This window comes from Vulpes vulpes, chromosome 11 (assembly GCF_048418805.1).
Source record: "Vulpes vulpes isolate BD-2025 chromosome 11, VulVul3, whole genome shotgun sequence".
Lineage (NCBI taxonomy): Eukaryota > Metazoa > Chordata > Mammalia > Carnivora > Canidae > Vulpes > Vulpes vulpes.
The window spans coordinates 85195187-85216937 of NC_132790.1; the positions used below are offsets into that span (position 1 = coordinate 85195187).

Consider the following 21751-nt stretch of genomic DNA (forward strand, 5'->3'; position numbering starts at 1 on the left):
CTGGTGGCTTCCTGGAAGGGTCGAGTAGTATAGTGACAGAGCTGGACTTGGATTAGCAAAGATGTGAGACAACGGGCTGGGGCAAAGTTTTGAGGAGGGCAAGAGTGGAGAGTGAAGCCTCAAGGGATAGCAAGTGGCCTAGACCCCTGGCGGGACCGCACACCATCTATGTACAGCCTGCAAGGCAGCAGCCCTGGGAAGCTGCCCATTTCTGGGAATTGTGCAGAAGGGAAGGGCAGCTCCTGGAATGCAGAGCCATTTCCTCCACATGGGTTGGGTCACACACACCCCCTGCCCCCAATGTGTCCTCATCCCCCTGAGCTGGGCACACCCAGACATCATGGAGATGAGATTAGTTTCCCAGAGCTGATTCAGCTCAATGTGATTGAAAATCCATTCACTCGCCCAAGAGCTCCATTAATAGTGAATGTGTTCCTTTCTTCCAGCCTTGTTTATCAGACAACTTTGTAGTTCAACTGATGGGATTGGGGAAATCTTTAAAATAATTAGTATAGAAGATTAGGGAAGCAAAAAGCAGTTAAAACTAAACTTTCAGTAAAGTTAGCAACGCCTTTGGGTGAGGCTCTGGGTTGGCCACTGCCCCAGCTCCAAGAATCTGGTCCTATAGTCAGGGCCAGGGAAGCAAACAACAAGGACGAAGAGTGCCCTGTGGGTTAGCAAAATCACAATGACAGTCAAAGAAAAAAGCTCTGTGATGCTATAAAACCAGTCACCCAAAGAGTTTAAGGCAGTGTGGGGAGATGGTTCCCAGGGTGGCCTTTGGTGTCCAGCCAGTCCACTACAGATGCCCACTAAATGGTGGGGAGTGTTATTGCTATGGAGCCTCTCCTGGGCACGAGTTGTTCTGGCCAGGACTGTATGACACTGCTTTGGAAGCGTGCCGGTTGGGGAGATGGGGTGCATGGAGAGGCCAGGGAGCCTATGGATCCCTTGACAATGTCTGCAGACAAAGCTCTTTCTTTTTTTATGTGTCCACTTAGAAAAATGGGGGGTGTTTTGAGCTATTCTTTGGGGAAACAAGCTCTGTAGAAGCCCTAGAAACTGGGGACCTCGGAGAATGCAACAGATTTGCCACTAGACTGGTGTTTGCGGGACTGCTGGAACTCTCTGTTGTCCCAGGCATGTATATGTGCTACTGTATTGGGTCCTCCAGCAGCTCTATGTGGTACAGGTACTCTTAGGGCTGTTGATGGGGCAGGCAAGTGGTCCAGATAACTGGGGTCAACCTGGTTGGAGGGAGACCAGGGGCCAACTACTTTGCTTATCAGTGCAAATATGCCCTTGCTGGGGGCCTTTCCATTTTGTTCACTGGGGCCTCACACATTCTTGAGTATCCTGTTCTCTTGTTTTAAAGTGGGGAAGCAGGCTCCTGGAAGTTAAGAAACTTGTTCCAGGTCACACAGGGTATCCATATCAGAGACACAAACAGAACTCAAGCCACCTGACTGCAGTCACAGGCTATAAATGACACTCCCCCCACCCAGACTACCCCCTTGAGAGCCAGGGTGGGGCTTTGATGGAGACTGTCCCCAGGAGGTCTTGGAACCCTCCCAGCACACTCTGAAAATTGCTGGGGGAAGAAGTTATACTGGGGTCATCTGTCCACCTAGCCTCCGACCTCCTAGGAGCATCACCCCCTGCTTCTTGGCCCAAGGAGTGCTGGGTGGATAGAAGGCTGCCCTGGAGCAGTATCCCACAGTTGGTCAATGAAGAGACCCCGAGCCTCCCATTTGTTGGGTCCTACCTGGCCCTAGAAAAGGCAAGGGAATGAGGAGATGGGGCTCTTGTCCTGGTGGAACTTCTGAGCTGCTTGGGGAGAGGAATCTGCCATTCAGGAAACAACTCCACACCTTGCAGTATGGTGCTTACCCTGAGGGAGGAAGGCCGCCAAAGACAGCCAAAAATGCATCTGGGAGATGCCCAGAGTCTTTGTATATGTGTCATTAAAGTTGCCCAAGCAGGGATCCCTGGGTGGCGCAGCAGTTTGGTGCCTGCCTTTGGCCCAGGGCGCGATCCTGGAGACCCGGGATCGAATCCCACGTCGGGCTCCTGGTGCATGGAGCCTGCTTCTCCCTCTGCCTATGTCTCTGCCTCTCTCTCTCTCTCTCTGTGTGACTATCATAAATTTAAAAAATAAATAAATAAAATAAAAATAAAATTGCCCAAGCAGTGATGCTGCCTTTTAGGAAAAAGTTTCCAGCAGGAGCGAGGCCTTGGGCTGCCGGTGGCCTGGGAGGGGCTCTGGGGGCCCTGGTTGCCCTGGGAACCCGCGCCCCCGCCAACGCCCGCCCAGCGGCTGCTGTTCCAAAAGTTGGTTTCTGAGCAGAGGGGGCTGCCCTGAACCTTGGAGCCATTTCCCATGGAAACAGTGTTCTAAATGGTGGGTGACGTTCCCACACAGCCCGTGGAGGAGCTGAGATGGCAGCGGGGCTTCTGCCTGGGTAGCCTCTGAGTGGAGGAAGGGGGGAGAGGGGAGGGAGGGAACCTCTCCAGGGAACAAAGTAAACAAGGCGCAAGAACAAACATCCGAGCGCCTCCTCTAAGCTGGGCACATTTCATACATTTTCATCTCATGCTTAGGGCAATCCTGCAAAGTATAATTTTCTAACCAATCCCATCTTACAAATAAGAGACTGAGGCTGTGAACGGTGATTTGCCCAAGGTCACTCACCTGGTCAGTAGGAGGGTATCCAGCATGGAAAACTGGTGGGGGGGGCTTTAAAAAGAGACTTAGGCCCACTACCCTCCCACCTCAAAGGGGCCATCCATGACCTCCAAAAGAGAGAAGAACGGGCACTCTATAATGATCTCAGAAAAAGATCCGGAAAGGTCTCTGATCTTCTAGTTGAATAGGCTGGGGGCAAGCTCTTGTGAATGTAAGCAGTTTGCTCCTTAACCACCAGCCAGCTTTTTATCCTGTGGTGTCTTTCGTCATAGCCTGTGGTGACTAAAAAAAAAGAAAAATCTTTCTTTTTACCACTGGAGTCCAGCCTATTTTGTAGGAGTTTGGATGTGTATGCCCCTTGGCATTTTGACTGCCCTCCCCAGTTAACAAACACATCATTTAGTCTGGGATTATTTGGGGGGAGGCTGAAAATTGGAAAAACCTGTCCATCAGGAGAAGAGCCATTAAGAATCAGATGCGGGGTTGGGTGGGGGCATGTTCTGGACTCATTCTCTTGGGCCTGCAACCTTCTTTCCTTCCTGGGCCCCCCTTGCCTCCAGCAGGGCTTTCCTGTGTGATTGGTCTGACTTGATAGAAGGAGGGAAGCAATCCTAACTCCTGGCTGGGAGGGTTGCCCCTTAGCCCTCTCCATGGTCAGGGCCAGTGCTGTGGCTAGTGATCTGACTGTTGTTCAGAAATGCCAGTGTTGATCCTCCAATTCCTTCAGCTAGCCTTTGCTGCTTGCTGATGCTCTGCTGGGGACTTTGGTGGTACGGAGAGGGGGTCCCCGCCCTTTTGTGCACGTTAAGTGTAGACCATTTCAAGTGTACGGGTGGCCTCCGTACAAGGAAGCGCAGGGCGCAGAGTAGAAGCAGGTGCCTCCCACAGGAGATGAATCCTGCGCTCAGGCCCAGCCTGTAAGGAGGGGTGTGCTCTCCCAGGGGGACCTGGGGTCTGCAGAGGACTCCGTGTAACCGCAGGGCACACTGGGCGAACACGGAACTGGTTGGTAGAGAGAGTAGAATGTGAGAGGCTATGGCACAGCTACTACTGGAGATGTCAGCGCTGCTGACCGGTGACAGCAGTGACAGCTTTGAAAGTCCAGTGAAGGAGCCAGGACTGGGCCCATCACATGTGGGCAGCACCAAAGGGTATTTCTTTTTTTCTTTTCTCTTTTTTTAAAAAAATTTAACATGTTGCCATACTTGCTTTTTTTTTTTTTTTTTTTTAAGATATTATTGATTTATTTGACAGAGAGAGCACAAGCAGGGGGAGAAGCAAAGGCAGAGGGAGAAGCAGAGGGAGAGGGAGTAGCAGACTCCTCACTGAGTAGGGAGCCCAATGCAGGGCTCCATCTGAGGAACCCAGGATCATGACCTGAGCCGAAGGCAGACACTTACCCACTGAGCCACCCAGGCGCTTTAAAACCTTCAAAGGGCTTTAAACCACGAGGGATCCGGACCAATTTTTGTGCTAACTGTGCATTCTTTTATTATTATTATTATTTATTCATGAGAGACACACAGAGAAAGAGGCAGAGACACAGGCAGAGGGAGAAGCAGGCTCCGTGCAGGGAGCCTTACGTGGGACTCGATCCCGGGTCTCCAGGATCACACCCCAGGCCCAAAGCGGCGCTAAACGGCTGAGCCACCCAAGCTGCCCCTAACTGTGCATTCTAACCTGCGTACATTGAGTCTTAGTTGGGGAGGAACCCTGAGTTGGCTGCCTGGGGTCTCTCAGAAGTCCAAACCCTGAGGGCAGGACTCTGAAAGGAAGGAGCCTTTCATCTGACCCGTTTCCTGCCAGCTGCCTTGCTCTGCAGGCAGGTCCCCAGGTGATTCTGCTGTGGGTGGTCTAAGTACCAACTCAAAGATACAGTTCATGTCCTCTGTCATACTTACTAGTGGATTTCTTATCTTGTTTTATTTTGAGAAGAAAAACAAAAGAAATAATTTTCCTTCTTGATATCTTCCCACCCACTGAGTATTTTTTATTCATGTTGCTGCCAGCAGAGAATGGAAGGGAGCTTTCTCTTTTTCTTTTTTTTTTTTTTTTTTGAAGACTTTATTTATTCATGAGAGACACAGACAGAGAGGCAAAAACATAGAGGGAGAAGCAGGCTCCCTGCAGGGAGCCTGATGCAGGACTCGATCCCAGGACCCCAGGATCATGCCCTGAGCCAAAGGCAGACGCCCAACCCCTGAACCACCCAGGTGCCCCATAGGGGAGCTTTAAAACCAGCCTCTTTCACAAGCAAATATGCTCACCCTGGCCCTGTGTCACTCACTTTCCACCCTTGGCCAAGACAGTGGGGGTAAGGAGGGGCCGTGAAGAGACCATGCTACACCTGGCTCCCCCTACCTGAGAGGCCAGGGAGAGGGAGAGATGACTTTTGCCCTCCTCTCCCCATTCCTGTTTCCTGCCAACTGCTCTGTGGCCCCGTTGGAGCACTATCTCTTGTCATGTGGGAAAGCTCAGTTCACCAAAGCCTCAGCTTGTTCCCACCTTTACCCCACTTGGGGAGACAGGGCACCAGATACTGGGGCTGCAGCTTAAATCCCTCCCCGAAGGACATGGAGTCATACATTTTTGGGTAGCCTGAACATTTTATTTGGCAGAAACATTAATTTTTTTTTTTTAATTTGAGGATAGTTGGGGATCCCTGGGTGGCTCAGCGGTTCAGCGCCGCCTTTGGCCCAGAGCGTGATCCTGGAGTCCCAGAATGGAGTCCCACATTGGGCTCCCAGCATGGGGCCTGCTTCTCCCTCTGCCTGTGTCTCTGCCTCTCTCTCTCTCTATTTCTCTCTATGTCTATCATGAATAAATAAATGAAATCTTTAAAAAAAAATTTGAGGATAGTTGACACACAATGTTATATTAGTTTCAGGTGTACAAGATAGTGATTCACCAACTCCATGCTATGCTCACCACAAATGTAGCTGCCATCTGTCACCGTGCAATGCTGTTGTAATACTATTGACTACGTTCTCTATGCCGTACCCTTTATTCCCATTGATGGGAATATTTTAATATTATCAAGCTTTCCCAATATGTATATATAATACTAGCTTGTTGTAGCAAGTATTGAGAAAAATTGAGAACCTATATTGCCTAGAACCACATCTAGACATACAGATTCATAGATGAGTGACTTCATGGAAGTGCAGTCATGTGTACTTGTTGTTTTGCAGCCTGTTTGGGTTTTTTTCCCTACATGAATAAACTTTTTCTAGGTTAGTGACTATCATCCTTTTTAATGGCTGCATAGTATTGCATTGTGTAGATAAGCTTTTTCTTTAACTTTCCCAATATTTAAGTGATTTCCATTTTCCCAGTTCTTCATATTTTTTTGTACACTTGTCTGATTATTTCCTTAGAATAAATTCTCATAGGCCATATAGCTTTGAGAGAGGGAATGTCATTTTAAATTTTGATATATTTATGCAAGTATATTCTCAGTCCAGGCGGGACAGATTTACACACTCAGCTGCTGTGTATAAAAGCTTCTATACTTCCTCATGATGCAGGGAAATCCTAAATGTCAACATCAAGCTTCAGTAATTGCAAAGCATTATGCAAAGACTCTCGCCCGTAGCCCCATGCAAATCAGTGTGGCCACATAACCCACAGTGGTGTCTATCACCCGTTCTGTTGATATCTAGAATTGAGGACTATTTAAAAGCCGCAAATAACTGTAAAAAAAATCCAGCCCTTTCATCTGATAGGTAAGGAAAGTATGGCTCGACGTGGCCTTCCCAAGCAGCAGCGAGGCATGCAGGACACCCAGTCCGTTGTCCTCACACCCTTAAGTGTCCCCGTCACACCTATGCCATGCCTTTCTGCCTCCCAGCTTCAGCAGAGATTCTTTCTTTCCTAGTACTGTGTGGCAGGATCAAGCTGGCACCCCCTCGGCACCAGGCCAGTCTTCGTGCTACCCAGGAGTTCCACAGCAGGGGGTGGCATTGTTCTCCCTGGCACCCTGGCGGGGTCCACAGTGAGCAGCCGAGGTCCCTACAACCACCCTTTTCTGAGTGCTCCTTCTCTGCTGCCTGCCTCCCTCTGCTGCTTGTCACTTTATGACACTGCTTTCAGAGATCACTCTTCCCTTTTCTACTGTCACGACCTCTTCACAATCAGGCCTTATCTGTTAAGGTTCAGTTTTTCTTTAGAATCCAGGCCGCATGTTTCTGGCTCCTACCTGGTCACCTTAGCTCATTAGCACTAGTGACACCTTGGGATGGATAAATCTTTGTTGTGAGGGGCTTCCCTGTGCATTGTAGGATGTGTAGCCATGGCCTTGGCCTCCACTGACTGGATGCCAGGAACACCCTCTTGGCTTTAACCACCAAAATTATCTCCAGATGTTGCAAATGTCCCCAGGAGGCGAATTGCCCCTGGTTGAGAACCCCTGCCTTAGCTGCACTCAACATCTTTAACACAAAACTGAGTCCTGCTCCTCCCTGCCTCCTCCCTAGCTAATAGGGAGGTTGACCAGATGTCAAGAGATTTTAGCACAACTTTTATATAACAAGGGGTAAGGAGACACTGGGAGAGGAGCCATGATCACTAAATTCTGAGGGGGGTGGGCACGGAGATCCTGAACTCTGGTGCACGAGGCTGTGATGCCGGCCTTCCCTTAGCTTGGACAGCATCAGATCCTCCCGGGCATAGCAATCCTGTGACCAGAGTCAAACATTTGTGCCATCCCTGCTCGGACTAGCATCCGCATGTTTATCTGGACAGGAATAGGGCAGACTTTGGTGGTGGAAAAGCTTTTTTGATGTGGCTTTGACTGTTAAAGACCTCATGGTGTCTAATAGTACTGTGTCCCCAAGACCAGGTGTGGCACATGGTTGGTATTCAACAAATGATTGAGCAAATATATAATTGAGAGTATTTGTCACTGTGTGAGGTGGGAGGAAACTCAGTATTTTCCTCCAAGGTCAGAAAGGAGAAAATCCCCTCATTATACATGTCTTGTCTCCGCAGGTCTGACCTACCAGAAACATGGCAACCAGTGCCGTCCCCAGTGACAACCTCCCCACCTACAAGCTGGTGGTGGTGGGAGATGGGGGTGTGGGCAAGAGTGCCCTTACCATCCAGTTTTTCCAGAAGATCTTTGTGCCTGACTATGACCCCACCATCGAAGACTCCTACCTGAAACACACAGAGATTGACAATCAGTGGGCCATCCTGGACGGTGAGACCCGGTGGCAGCCCTGCATGGGGCTGGGGCCAGGTGGGAGTGGGAGAAGGGGAACCATGTTAGGTGGAGGGTCAGGAGAAGTTGATGAACTTCACTGAGGTGGGATGGCTTCTTTTGTGTCGCCATTACGGCATGGTTGGTATAAGGCCGTGTATGTTTTCCAAGGGTGAATTCTGAACAGCTTTGTGGAAACCAAGATGTGTATTCAACAGAGGCAAGGCTAGAATCATGCCAATTCAGTGATGTCATGTTTGTTATTTCTTGCTGATCAGAAATGCTGATTAGCATCTACAGATGTCTCTGGCTAATAAAAAAATAAGGCAAGGGGATAAATTATTTTTTTAGTGAGCATAATTTAGTTTTGCTTGGAGGGAAAATCTTCCATTTGACTTTGTTTCTAGTTGGGTCTAAATTGGTCTAGATTAGCAGTTCTCAGATAGTGATATCCAGGCCAGCAGCCTAAGCATTACCAGGGAGCTTACAAGAAATGAAAACCCCCAGGCTCTACTGAATCAGAAATTCTGAGGGTGGAGCCCAGCAATCTGTGTTTTAACACGCCCTCCAGGTGATGTTGAAGTAGAGAGCCACTGCTCCAGATTCTTACCGGTTAGGACTTTATACCGAGTCTCTCTCTTAAACAAAGAGCCCTTAAGGATAGACTGTCATTGTAGGAGGGGAGGTTTGAAAACCATTGGGCTACAGTCCTCTGTCAGATATGTGATTTGCAAGTATTTTCTTCCAGTCTGTGGCATGCTTTTTATTCTCTTAACGGTGTCTTTCAAAGATCAGAATTTTTAATTTTGATGAAGTCCAGTTTTCAGTTTGTTCTTTTATGGATTGTGCTTTTGGTATCATGTCCAAAGTATTTGCCTAACCCAAGGTCACAAAGGTTTTTTTCTGTGTTTTCTTCTAGCAGTTTTAATGGCTTTAGGCTCTATATTTAGGTTTATGATCTACCCTGAGCTAATTTTTTGTATATGGTGTGAGGTATGGAACAAAGTTTTTTTTTTTTTTTTTTTTGGTTTGTTTGTGTATGGAGATGCAGTTGTTCCAGCACTATTTGTTAAAAACATTGTCCTTTCTCCACTGAATTGCGTTTGTACCTTTGATGAAAATTAGTTGCCCATATATGCTTTTTGTTTGATCTGTCTCTCTTAGCACCAATACCATGCTGTCTTAATAACTATTGCCTTATAATCAGTCCTAAGATCACATACTGTTAAATTCCCAATTTTGTTTTCTTTTTAAGTTGCTTTGGCCCATCTAGGTCTTTTGTATTCCATATGAATTTTAGAGTCAATTAAGTTCAAAAATTGTAGATTTTGATTGAGATTGTGTTAAATCTTTAGATAGGAAAAGGATTGACATCCTCACAACGTTGAACCTTCCAACCCTTGAATGCAGCATTTCTCCAATTTTTAAGGTCTCCTTTAATTCTCTTATCAATTGTTTTGCGGATTTGCTTGCATAGGTCTTTTATGTATTTTGTCAGATTTCTATCTATACTCTGTATTACAAATGATACTGGTTTTTCATTTCAGTTTTCAATTGTTTGTTGCTAGTATGTAGAAATACAGTAGCATTTTGTATATTAACTGTAACCTGCAACCTTGCTAAACTCACTTATTAGCACTAGTAGCTCTTTTGTAGATCCTTTGGATTTTCTGTGGAGATAGTCAGGTCTGTGAGTAAAGATAGTTTTCTTCTTCCTTTCCAGTCTGGATGGGTTGTTTCTTTTTCTTGCCTTATTTCACTGACTACAGACATACTTGTTCTTGATTTAAGGTGAAAGCTTTCTTTTAGTCTTTCAGCACTAAGTATGATGTTAGCTATAGGCTTTTTATAATTCCCTTTATCAGGTTGGGGAAGTTCCTTTTTTTTTTTTTTTAAGATTTTATTTATTTATTCAGGAGAGACGCAGAGAGAGAGAGAGGCAGAGACATAGGCAGAGGGAGAAGCAGGCTCCATGCAAGAAGCCTGATGTGGGACTTGATCCCAGGACTCCAGGATCACGCCCTGAGCCAAAGGCAGACGCTCAACCACTGAGCCACCCAGGCATCCCTGGTTGGGGAAGTTCCTTTCTATTTCTAGTTTGCTGAGAATTTTTATGAGATGTGGATGTTGGCTTTTGTCAAATGCTTCTTCTGTGTCTACTGAGATATTGAGATGGTATTTCTTTTTTAGTATGTCAGTATGGCAAATCACAATTTTTCCACTGTTAAACCAGTAGTGTATCCCTGGGATAAATCTCACATGGTCATGATGTATTATCCTTTTACATATTGTTGGCTTTGATTTGCTAAAATTTTGTTTAGAATTTTTGTGTCTATGTTCTTGATAGCTATATTGGTCTGTAGTTTTCTTGTCATGTCTGAATACTGCAGGCTTTATAGAATTAATTGAGAAATATGCTCTCTTCTTCAGTTTTCTGGAAGAGTTTGAATAAAATTGATATTATTTCTTCCTTAAATGTTTAGTAGAATTCACTTACAAGGACATTTGAGGCTGGAGTTTTCTTTGTTGGAAGATTTTTAGCTACAAATTCAATTCCTTTAATAAATGTAGGGCTATTCAGGTTATCTGTTTCTTTTTCATGAGTTTTGGTAGTTTGTGTCTTTCAAAAAGTTCAATTTGGGACCTGGGTGGCTCAGCCGTTGAGCGTCTGTCTTTGGCTCAGGTCGTGATCCTAGGGTCCTGGGACTGAGTCCCACATTGGGCTCCCCGAAGGGAGCCTGCTTCTCCATATGCCTATGTCTCTGCCTCTGTGCGTGTGTGTTTCTCATGAATAAATAAATACAATCTTTTTAAAAAAAAAAAAAAAAAAGTTCAGTTCATCAGAGTTACCAAATTTATTGATATCAAGTTGTTCATGATAGTCTCTTATTATTTTCTTAATATTGGTAGGGCCTGTAGTGATGTTGCCTCTCTCATTCCTGATCTTGTTAATTTGTGTCTTCTCCTTTTTCCCTCATCAGGCAGGCTACAGATGGAGCCATACCATTGATTTTCACAAGAGAACCAGCTCTTGAGTCCTTTGACTTTTTCCATTTGGTTCCATTGATTGCACTCTTCCCTGCATTACTTCCTTTTGTCTGCCTACTTTGGATTTAATTTGTTCTTCTCTTTTTAAAGTGGAAGCTGAGGTCATCGATTGGAACGTTTCTTCTTTTCTAAGGTATTCATTTGATGCTACAAATTCTCCCACCTACTTATTTAGCAGCATCCCGCCTATTCTAATAGACTGTGTCTTCATTTTCATTTAGTTCAAAATACTTTCTAATTTCCCTTTTGAGGTCATCTTTGACCCATAGGTTATTTAGGAATATTTAGTTTTCAAGTATTTTCCAGGGACCCTTCTGTCATAGGCTTCTGTTTTATTTTCATTGTGTCAGAGAACATACAGTAAACTTACTGAAGCTTCTTGTATGACCCAGGATTTGGTGTCTCTGGGTAAATGTTCCATGTGTACATGAAAAGAATGGGTAATCTGCCATCGTTGGGTGGAGTGTTCTATGAATGTCTGTTATTTTGTCTGATATTTTATTGTTTCAGGCAAGAAGATAAATCTGATCCTTGTTACTCCATCGTGGTCAGAACCAGTATCAAATCGTTACTTTTTTTTTCAAATCGTTACTTTCTTAAAAATGCAACAACTTTGTATCTGTACTGAATTGTGTACTTTAAAAAGGTGTATGTTGGGGGTACCCGGGTGGCTCAGGGGTTGAGCGTCTGCCTTCGGCTCAGGTCGTGATCCCGGGGTCCTAGAATCAAATCCCGCATCAGGCTCCCCACATGGAGCCTGCTTCTCCTTCAGCCTGTGTCTCTGCCTCTCTCTCTGTCTCTCATGAATAAATAAATAAATACAATCTTTTTTTTTAAAAGGAGGTGAATATTATAGTATTTGAATTGTATCTTAATTTTAAAAAGCACCATCCTTCAGGGGTTCATCTGCAGCCCTGAAACTTTGAATAGTTCATCAGGAACCAAGCACCACCTCAGGGGCTTTGCATTGGTATTCTCTGTGCCAAGAATATTCTTCCTTCAGAAATATATATTTCACTTTGCATAGGTCTCCACTCAAATGTTAACTTTATCAAAGAGGCCTTCCTTGCCGAAACCATCTATACTAGTACCCACCCTGCTCTTATCATTCTGTCCCCCTGATCGACTCTTTTCCCTTTTTTTTGTTTTGTTTTGTTTTTAAGATTTTATTTATTTGTTTGAGAGAGAAAGAGATAGTGAGAGAGAGCATGAGCAGTGAGGATAGAGAGAAGTAGGCTCCATGCTAAGCAGGGAGCCCAATGTGGGGCTTGATCCCAGGATCCTGGGACCATGACCTGAGCCGAAGGCAGCTGCTTAACCCACTGAGTCACCCAGGTGCCCCTGTGATAACATTTATAGCAGCTGCAGCAGTAAGGAAAAGGGATGCATGGTCAAATTATTTTATAAGCATGAACTTGCAAAGCTTTTGTTCCGCAGCATCTGGGCTCCCCTTGGGTGCTATGCCTCTAAACCTGCCACCTGAATCAAACCTAATTTAGGGCCTTGCCCACCAGGGCCTGCCTCAGGCTCAGATACGAGATGCCCAGATTAGTACATTTCTCCACCCAATTAGGTCTCATATTAAGAAAAGGAAGGCTTAAAACATTACAGCTAAATATTAATTAGTCTGGAATTTAAAAGGATGTCCCATATTTTGGGAACTTTAATCAAAAGCTGGTTGTATTTAGGCCTAAGTGTAACTCTGACACCTTCTGGGGCTAGACTCTTCTGGGGTGGTTGGCAGCCCTGGAATAGACAGGACTTTCCCCAGGGCATCCAGAGCCCTGACATCCTGCTTCCCTGGAGCCCTACCATCCTGAGTGAGGTGCTAAGCCTGGAATGCCTTCCAAGTGCTCTGAACTCTGCAGTTGCTCTTCTTCCATATTCAGAAAGAGCAAAAACATGACAGCTTGATCATGAGGAGGAGGAGGAGGAGGATTATGAGAGCAGCAATGGTATTTATTGAGCACTTACACTGTGGAAGCCCTATGTTAAGCACTTTGTATATGCTCTCTTTTAATCCTTAAAACACTGTTGTGCTTGCTACTGTTGTTATCTTCATAAAAATAAAGCGCAGGGAGATTTGCATAGCTAGTGATAGCTTAAACTACCCCCCTTTGTCTCCTGGATTCTCTCTGTTATTCTGGTTGGGTGGGAAAATCCTCTCCCACCTTGCACTCTGATCCCTGTGCCTCTGGGAATGGGGGCTGAAATCCTGGCGGGGGAGAGGGGACTGTGGCCTGGATTATCAGGGTCAACAGACACCCTTACCTGCCCTTCTTACAACTTCCCAAGGCCCCCTCAGAGGGCTGTGTGCTCTTCCTCAATTTGTTCAAAAAGCCTTCTCTGTGGTTGCCACACTGAGGATTCTCACAGCTTCCTGGTTACTTACAAACTTGTTTCTTGCTTTCTTTCAAGAGACCTCATTTCCCTGGTTCTCCAAGAATCTAAGAGATGGCAGGGGCGGGCAGGCAGGCTCCCCAGTGTTTGGGACCCCCAGCTTTGGAGCAAGCCTGCTTTGAGTTCTTTTCCCCGGGACTTTGGGACCCCCCCCCCCCCCCCCCCCCCCCTGTCTCACCTGTCATTGTTGCAGGCCCATTTCTGGAAGGATCTCCTCACTGTCTGGTGCCCACCTCTCTGCTGCGGGCTTGCATCCAGCCCCCTGACCTCCCAGTGCTCCAGCTCTCTCTTCTGGCCTCTGAATTTGGACCCCTACCTCACACTGGCTTTCAGTTATGGGATTCACCATACCCCAGTTCTCAAGTTTCATGCATCAGGAAGAACCAAACCTTAGGCAGCATCTTGAAGTTTTGTATTTATTCTTGTGGGGTTTTTTTTTATTGTGGTAAAATATACATAAAGCGTACCATTGTGACCATTTATAAGTGTGCAGCTCTGCAGCGTTAAGTACATCCCTGCTGTTCTGCAGCCACCGCCACCGTCCATCCACAGACTTCCTCATGTCCCCCTGCCACTCTGTACCCACTCAGCAGGAACTCCTGCTCCCCTCTGCCCAGCCCCTGGCAAGCACCGCTTCACATTCTTTGAGGTTGACCACTCCAGGCACCTCCTCTGTGCAGACACCTGTGGTACTCATTCTTTTGTGACTGGCTTATTTCACTTAGCACGGCGTCTTCAAGGTTCATGCATGTTATAACGTGTGTCAGCATCTCTTCTTTAAGACTGAACAGTTTTCCACTGTGTGGATATCACGGTTTGTTTACCCATTCATCTAGCAAAGGACATGGGGGTGACTTCCACTTTTTGGCTCTTGTCAATACTGATCCTGTGCACACATACCTTTTCTAATCTATGCCTTCAGTTGTTCTGTCTTGGAGTCCTCATGTGCCTTTTTTTTTTTTTTTTCTGTTAGGCCAGGGCTCAAGGTTCCTGAGCTCTTTGGTATTACACCCCCTACCCCCCACCCCCACCCCCATTATACCTGAGGAGACTGGTGCAGGTGAAGTGACTTGCCTGGGGTCAGATCCAGCTAGAGGTGGAGCCAGGCCCAGGGCTTCATGGCTCTGCCCAGCACATTCCCCCCACCCCATCCTGTCAGGCTGCCTCCCATTTGGCCCAAACCTTGGTCCTGCAGGGTAGGATGTTGACCAGATCTCTGCCCACTTATAATAGGGGCAGGTGTTGCGGAGCTTCCTCTCCCATATGGTTCCCAGTCCTGCCCTCTGCCCAACCTTGCATCTTCCTTCCACCAGCAGAGAAGAGCAGTGGCGCTGAACTTCCTAACGCCTCTTCCCACTTGCAGCTCTTGGGCCCAGCTCTGCAGCCACTCTGTCCCCCTGTGTCCCCAGCAACAGCTTGGGCTTTGCAAAGAGTAAAGCTCTAGCTCTTCTCCTGCACCCTCAGAAGCTGGGACGTTTCCACCCTGGCTTCTGCCCAAACCTCAGACACAAGTGCTGTTGTCTTCTCGGAGCAGCCCGGACCTGGCTTTTCCCTGAACACTTGAATCCACATTCTTTCCGGGCAGGGGGAGGGAAGGAAGATATTGGAAGGGCAGCAAGAGGAAAACGAACATGTATTGAGTTTATCAAGCTTCTGGTTTAGAGGCTTTACTGGGGGGCCAGCTTCAGAGTAAGCACTTCCCCATGGGCCCCCAACTGAGAATGGGGTAGAGACAGAGCTGGCCTATCCATCCACCTTCCAGCCATCCTCCACTTTCTTGACTGGCAGTGACATGGGAGGAATTTCCCTTTTTCCCTTTATTAGGGAACATGGCCACTGGCCCCAGATTATGAAATCCAGCCCTGCAGGCCCCTGCCTAACCCTTTATCCTGGTTCCATCAGCCATCACTGCTTGCTCACTTCCAGTAACGTGCAACTCACTGATCTCCCAGTGCCTAGGGCAGTGCTTCTTGGTACCCTGAAGCCAGATCTGCCTCCCGAACCCTCTCTCACTGTGGCTCCTTTTGGTTCCTAGCAGTGGGAGCAGTGTCTCCCGACCAGACTTTTCTGGAAGGCCAAAGCCTGTGCTGAGGGCTTTTAGGGATTGTTCTATTTTCTCCTTGTAATAGCTCTGCCACATGGAGACTGGCATCTCCACCTTCCCGCTGAGCACAGCCACACCTCAGCCAGTGTGCGCCCGCACTGCCCTGTTGGTTGATAAAATGGTGAGCTACGTCCATGCCATTGGGTGCCACTGGAAAATCACTACTGCTGCTGTCCTGTGTCCCTGAGGGCCCTTCCCCCGGGGGCCCCGCCCTCTGCTCCAGCGCCTACCTAGCAGCCCTCAAATGGGTCAGGCCCCTATGGGGGAGGACCAAGATTCATCGAGGGGAAATAGCACTTCCGAGGTCACATGGCTGATGAAAGCCCCATTCCTCCAACCCCGAAGTGAAGGATAGTCTTGCTCTGTGCCAGCTTAGGCCTCCCAGCCTGGATGCTGAGGGGCCCCCGCATCAGCCAATGTCCTGGAGTCAGCTCAGCAAGGCTGCGTGATGAGGTGTGTGCACCGTGCACCCCTCCCCCTTCAAAGGCACAACACAGCCACACCTCAGTCCTGGGGATTTTGCACTCTAAACCCTAGGTGGGGTTCCTCTCATATTGCTGACAGATCCTATACTCCTGCAGTTAATTTTGGGTTTTGCCCTGACTTCAGAACTTCATGCTGATTGCTCTTAGTCATGTGACCTATTTGGGCTGAGTGCAGCAGCCAGGTTAGTAAGTTTGAGATCTTACCTGTCTTCTTATGTGTTACATAATCCCACCAGGCCCAGGGCCCCAGCATAGCCACTGTCAGCCTGTTGTCACCATGCCCTAGGTGTGAATTCTTCTTTCCCTTGGGCACCAACAGTCTCTGGACCAAGACTGAGTGCTCTCAGTTGGTGAGGCTTGTGCCCTAAATGGGATATAGCCTCAGAGTTGTTGCAAAGAATAAATGAAATGATACAAAATATAAGTTCCTTGTGGGAGGCTGTCCTTTGCCCACCATGGTATCTGATGCCAGCTTGGAGCTGGCACTTACTTAGGGTGAGGGAGGGAATAAGGTACTTTGTGAGGGAATTGGCACATAGTAAACCTCAGGAGATGCCTATTGTTGCTGTGATTGCTCTGATTTATATTAGTCTTTATGATGGTGGCTTGGTGCTTTCAAGATAGGCCCTATCACATGTGCGGATGAGAGGCCACCAACACATCTGCCTGCTTCTGGGGAGCTCCAGGAGTGAGACACGAGCCCCTGACTTGGAGCGACCAACCTCTCCTCTCCAGTGATGTGTGGACTGGCCCCTGAGTTTCGTGTACACAGATGAGTTCAACAAACACTCCTGGGTACCTGCTATGTGCCTGGCTCTCGTTAGGGCTTTGAGGACTCAGCTTTTGACAAAGTAAAGTGTCTGTTCTCATGAAGCTTATGTTAGAATGGGAGGGACAGAGCATAAACAGACATGTAATGTGTCAGGGGATGATAAATGCTATGAAGGAGAATAAGGCAAAGTAAAGGAAACAGTGAGGAAGGGCTTGCTGTCTTACGTAGGCTAGTCAGGGAAGGCCTTTCTGATACGGTGATGTAGAAGCAGAGACAGAAAGATAAAGCTGTACCTGTCCCTGAAGGAAGAGAATCTGCTCAGACAGAGAGAGCATCAGGTGGAAAGGACCCGAGGCAGCAGTCAGCTTGGCCTTTTGGGGGAATAGGTAGGAAGCCAAGGTGCAGAGCAAGTGAAGAGGTGCTAATAGGTCAGAGAGAGAGAGCTGGGAGGCACTGATCTCATAGACCCCTGTAGAAAAATAAGAAGCCAGTGGAGTTTTGAGTAGAGGAGGGACATAGTTTGACTGTTTTAGGAAGAGTGGAGAATAGACCACAGGGAAACCAGGGCAGAATCAGAGGGACCCATTGAGAAGGTAGGCAGACTGGGGCACCGCTGAAGGAGGTAGGGAGAAGGAGTCCGCTTCTCGATGTGTTTTGAAGGAGGAAACAGCAGGATTTGTGGATGGAATATATGGCATGGGGTGGGGTAAAGAGAGAGGAATCTTTGGCTTGCACAATTGGTAGGATAGCTGTGTCTATCAACATTAGGAAGACTGATGAAAAGCAAGTTTGGGAGGGGAATCAAGAGTTTAATTTTGGACATCTTAAATCTGAGGTGCCTTTCTCACATACAAATAGAAGTCAAACAGGCAGCTGGATGTTGGAGTCTGGAGTAAAGGGAAATGTAGAGGCTGGAGATGGAAATTTGGGAACGGACGTGTAATGCCATGTGAGGAGAGATGGCCAATGAGGTTAACGTGGTTTAGAGAAGGGGTCCTGAGACGGAGCATGGGGACCCACCAATGTTTAGAGGACAGGGAGACAAGGGAACAGAGCAGGACCAGTCATGGCAATAGGAGAAGAACCGAGAGAGAGTGATGTCCCAAGGCCAAGTGAAGAAGGCTCTCTGACAAGGAGGGAACCATCCACCACTTCCAGTGTCAGCAGATGGCACAGTGGGATGAGGACTGAGACATGCCCACTGGATTTAGTGACATGGAGGTTGTTGGTGACTTGACAAGACCAATTTTGATAGAGTGATCAGCGATGGGAGTCTGATTATATAGTATGTTTGAGAGAGTGGAGGGGAGGAAGAGCGGGCAGCAGAATAGACAAGTCAAGGGGTGTGGTTGGAAAGAGGAACAGAGACATGGACAGTAGCTGGAAGGAGATGTGAGGTCAAGGGGCAGGGTTTCTACTTTTTACTTTTTGGCTTTATTTTATTCTGGTTTTTTTTTTTTTTTTTTTTAAGGTGAGAAAAACTATAGTATGTTTACATATTGATGAAACAAACCAAAAGAGAAATGGATGATGCTGGAGAGGGAAGGGGCTGCAGTAGCAGCAGTGTCCTTGTCTGGGTGACAGAGGCCAGGGCCCAGTGGCCGGGTGGAGGGGACGGTCTCGGACAGGAGCAGGGCCAGGTCATCCCCCACAGCAAGAAGACAGGTAGAGTGTGTGTTGCAGAGAAAAGAGGGAGGAGGGTCCTCATGCAAGCGTTTTTAATTGAGATGTAACTCACCAGTAAAATACCCCCTTTAAAGTGTACAATCGAGTGTTTTTTTAGTATCTGTACACAGTTGTTCATCCACAACTGCTGATTATTCACAAATCGGCATGCTCTTGATCACCACTGATTCCTCAGCATTTTCATCACCTCCCCCTAGAAAACTTACCCCATTAAAACAGTCAACTCCCTATTCCCCCCACCTTCCCCCAGGCCCTAAAACCTCCAATCTACTTTCTGTCTTTACCAATTGGCCTGATCTGGACCCTTCATATAAACAGCACCATAGAGTAAGCGGCCTTTGAGGCTGGCCTCTTGCACACTCTGCAGGCTGCTTTCAGGGTGCATCATGTAACACTGGTCAGAATTTCATTCCTTTTAACACATGAATAATATCCCGGTGTGCAGATGCATCACGCTTTCTTTATCTGCTCCTCCACTGGTGGATGTTTGGGTTGCTTCCACTTTGGGGCTTCAGTGAATAATGTTGCTGTGGACATTCTTGTGCAAGTCTTTGTGTGGTCTGTTTTCACTTCTCTTGAGTATGTCCCTGCGCGTGGGATGGCTGGGTCATATGGTAACTCTACGTTTTGCTTTTTGAGGAAAACTCAGAATTGTTTTCTGCCGTGGTCGCACCTGCTTCCCCTGCCCCCCCACCCCCGCAGTGTGCCAGTCTGTGAGGTGGGATGATGTGGAATTTAGCTGGTGATCTCTGTTTCACACCCTCAGCAGCGAGTAGAAGCTAGAGGAGAGGAGGCAGTGGGATACGGTGGCCCCGTGGCCCCGGAGTGGGAGAGCACTGGATGGGAATGTGTTTAGATTTGCTGGGTGATCTAAGGGCCCCAAAAGTCAATGCTGGGACTTTAAAGGGAAGCAGGTGCATAGCCATGAGTTCTCTCCTCCCAGCCACTGCATGGCCGTGGCTGTGGTCTGGCAGGTGTGAAGTAGGTGGAGGGTTTGGGGTAAACAGGTGGGGTGAGTGTCAGAAGCATCGCCTCCAGGCCTTTGTCTTCTATCTCTGCACACCTCAGTGTTCTGTCCTCACCCCCTCTGTCTAGACCTGCCCTTCACAGGCCTCAAGGACTCTGCTGGCTCTTCACTCAAAGATAGGCTGGTGCCAGGAACAGAGCAAGGCTTGGCCCCAGATAGCCTGGTGTTTAGATCTGCCTTTCCTGCTCACTAGCAGTGTGAACCCGAGCAGGTCACCTGTAAAATGTTGCCTCCCCACCTCACCCTGAGTGGTTAAGAGGAGGAAATGGGGTTGCAAGCCAGCGCTTTGCCTTCCTGTTCCCCTCCATTGCCAGGCCCCTCCCAGGCTACTGTCCCTCTCTGAGATGTAACTGGTTACACAACTGAGACGCCCCCCCCCCTTCCTTCTCTTCCCTCCCAAGAGTGACATTTGTTTGGGGGGTGGGGGCATTCCTGACTCCTCAGAGAATTCCACAAAGCTGTGGACCATCTCCCTGAAAGAATGTGTACCCACACAGGTGATGTGTTCACCGAGCCAGGGAATCCGGGGACCTCATGGAAGCTTCCTTGCCCCATTCCACTAGCTAGCAGGAGTGTGGCCTTGGAAGCAAGCATCCCCTGGGGCTGGTGGCCAGCACTTCTCCCCTGATGCCATCCTGAGGTCAGTGAGTTGACGCTGGGGCCACTGCCAGAGGGAAGCTTCCCCATCGCCAGGGAGCCAGCCGCGTCAGCCGCAGTATTTAGCCTCCCTTCCCCCTTAGAAAGTCCCAGGTGGCCTGACTTTCCACACCCTGCCAGTGTTTTGGAGAAGAAAGCAGCCCTTTTTCTGGAAACAGTACATGGTCAATGGGTCTAGTCCTTCTGCCTGGCGCCCAGCCCACTCCATATGCACTCTTACCCGGAAAGGGGAGCACAAGAAAAATAGTCAAGTGCCCACATCACTACCGATGCTCGACTAGGTGGCATGTTTTTCTTGGAGTCTTCTCCAAGGAAGAGCATAGGCTTCCCCACCTGACTCCCCTGTAAAATGGACACGATCACTCCTGCCTCCCACTGTGGGTCTGTGGATTAGAGAAAGAAAACACCAGGCATGGTCCTTGGAGACATATATCTCTGGGAATTGTTTTCTGTATTGTTTCATATTCCAGAACGCTTTCCTCACCATGAAGGGTGCATTACACAAGTCAAAAAGTCACTTTTTTGTGATTTCCCTTAAAGCTGGCAAGGACTGTTTGAACAAGGCAACTGCATTTCCTATAGCATGCACGTGATTCATCTAGTCATTCTGCAAGTATTTTTTGAACCTGCATTGGGTGCTGAAGCTTTCGAGAGACCCAAGGAAATGAAAGCCAGGCTCCCCTCCCACCCCGTCCTGTGGAACGCCACCCCCCCGGTGGGAAGCTGAGCCAGGCCCAGAGGCACCAACTTGGAGACCCCAAAGAACTCCTAGAACCCAGGACACACACAATAGGAAGGGTTCAAAGACAGAGGTCAGAGGCAGGACCCTTAGGAAAGGACGTAGAGTATAGCCATGCTCAGGGGAGGCTGGGGTGGCTGGTGGAGAGGGCATCCTCATTGGAGGTTATGGCTTGTGCAAAGGCTTAGAAGTGAGACACAGCCTGGCTGGTTCTGGGTGGCCATCCCCACACACTTCGGTTGAAGATAAAAGACTGGATGGGCAGGGACAGCTGGGCCTCGGGGAAGTTGGAGTGGCCTCCTTCCCAGTGTGTGGCCTTGAGCAGATCCCTGTAACTCCCTGGGCCTCAGTTTCCGCATTTGTACTAGGCCATGAAGAGGATTCAGAGGGCGTGTGTGTACAAAACCCCAGCACAGTGCCTGCTGCCAGTAGGAACGTGGTGGGCAGGCCTATTTTCAACCAAAGAGCTCAGACTGTACCCTGGGCCGCCGCCAGTGTCCGAGCCCCGAGCCCATGCCAGGGCGTGCCTCCCTCTGGAAGCCCTGAGGAGGAAGAAGAGGAGGAGGTGGAAAAAGAGGAAGAGAGGGCGGGGGAAGGAGGGAGGCCCAGCCAGGACCCAGGCTGGTGCCCCTGCATGCCTGCTGTTCACCTACTGGGGGTGCTCCCAATGCCACACCAGCTGGTGGGGCTGAGCTTCTGAAATCCGTAAGATCTAAGAGCAGCCTTGGGGTTTCCATGTAGACCCTCCTCAGCCTCGCTGCAGGGCCCCCAGCAGCCTCTGAGTGGGAAGGCTGGGCCAGGGCCCACAGCTGCACAGCATGCACCCTCTCTGTCTCCAAAATCGCTCTGTCTTCTTCCCTCCTCCCACAGTGAGTTGCTTCTGGCTGCCTCTGCCTTTTTGTCTCTCTGTCTCTGTCTCTCTGTCACACACACACACACTGGAACAA

General features: G+C 48.3%; 1 protein-coding gene across 8 annotated transcripts in view; it reads left to right on the forward strand.

Moving 5' to 3' along the window:
* Positions 1–21751, forward strand: part of MRAS (muscle RAS oncogene homolog) — a 56243-nt gene that overhangs the window by 17320 nt on the left and 17172 nt on the right. For 6 of the 8 annotated variants that reach the window (XM_072726976.1, XM_072726975.1, XM_072726979.1 and 3 more), the window contains one exon: positions 7676–7886. In XM_072726976.1, coding sequence (XP_072583077.1) covers positions 7694–7886 — 193 coding nt within the window. In that variant the 5' untranslated portion in view covers positions 7676–7693. Of the gene's footprint in view, positions 1–7675; positions 7887–10867; positions 11068–21751 lie in introns of all 8 variants that reach the window. The other 2 variants (XM_072726980.1, XM_072726981.1) reach the window with 1 other exon arrangement.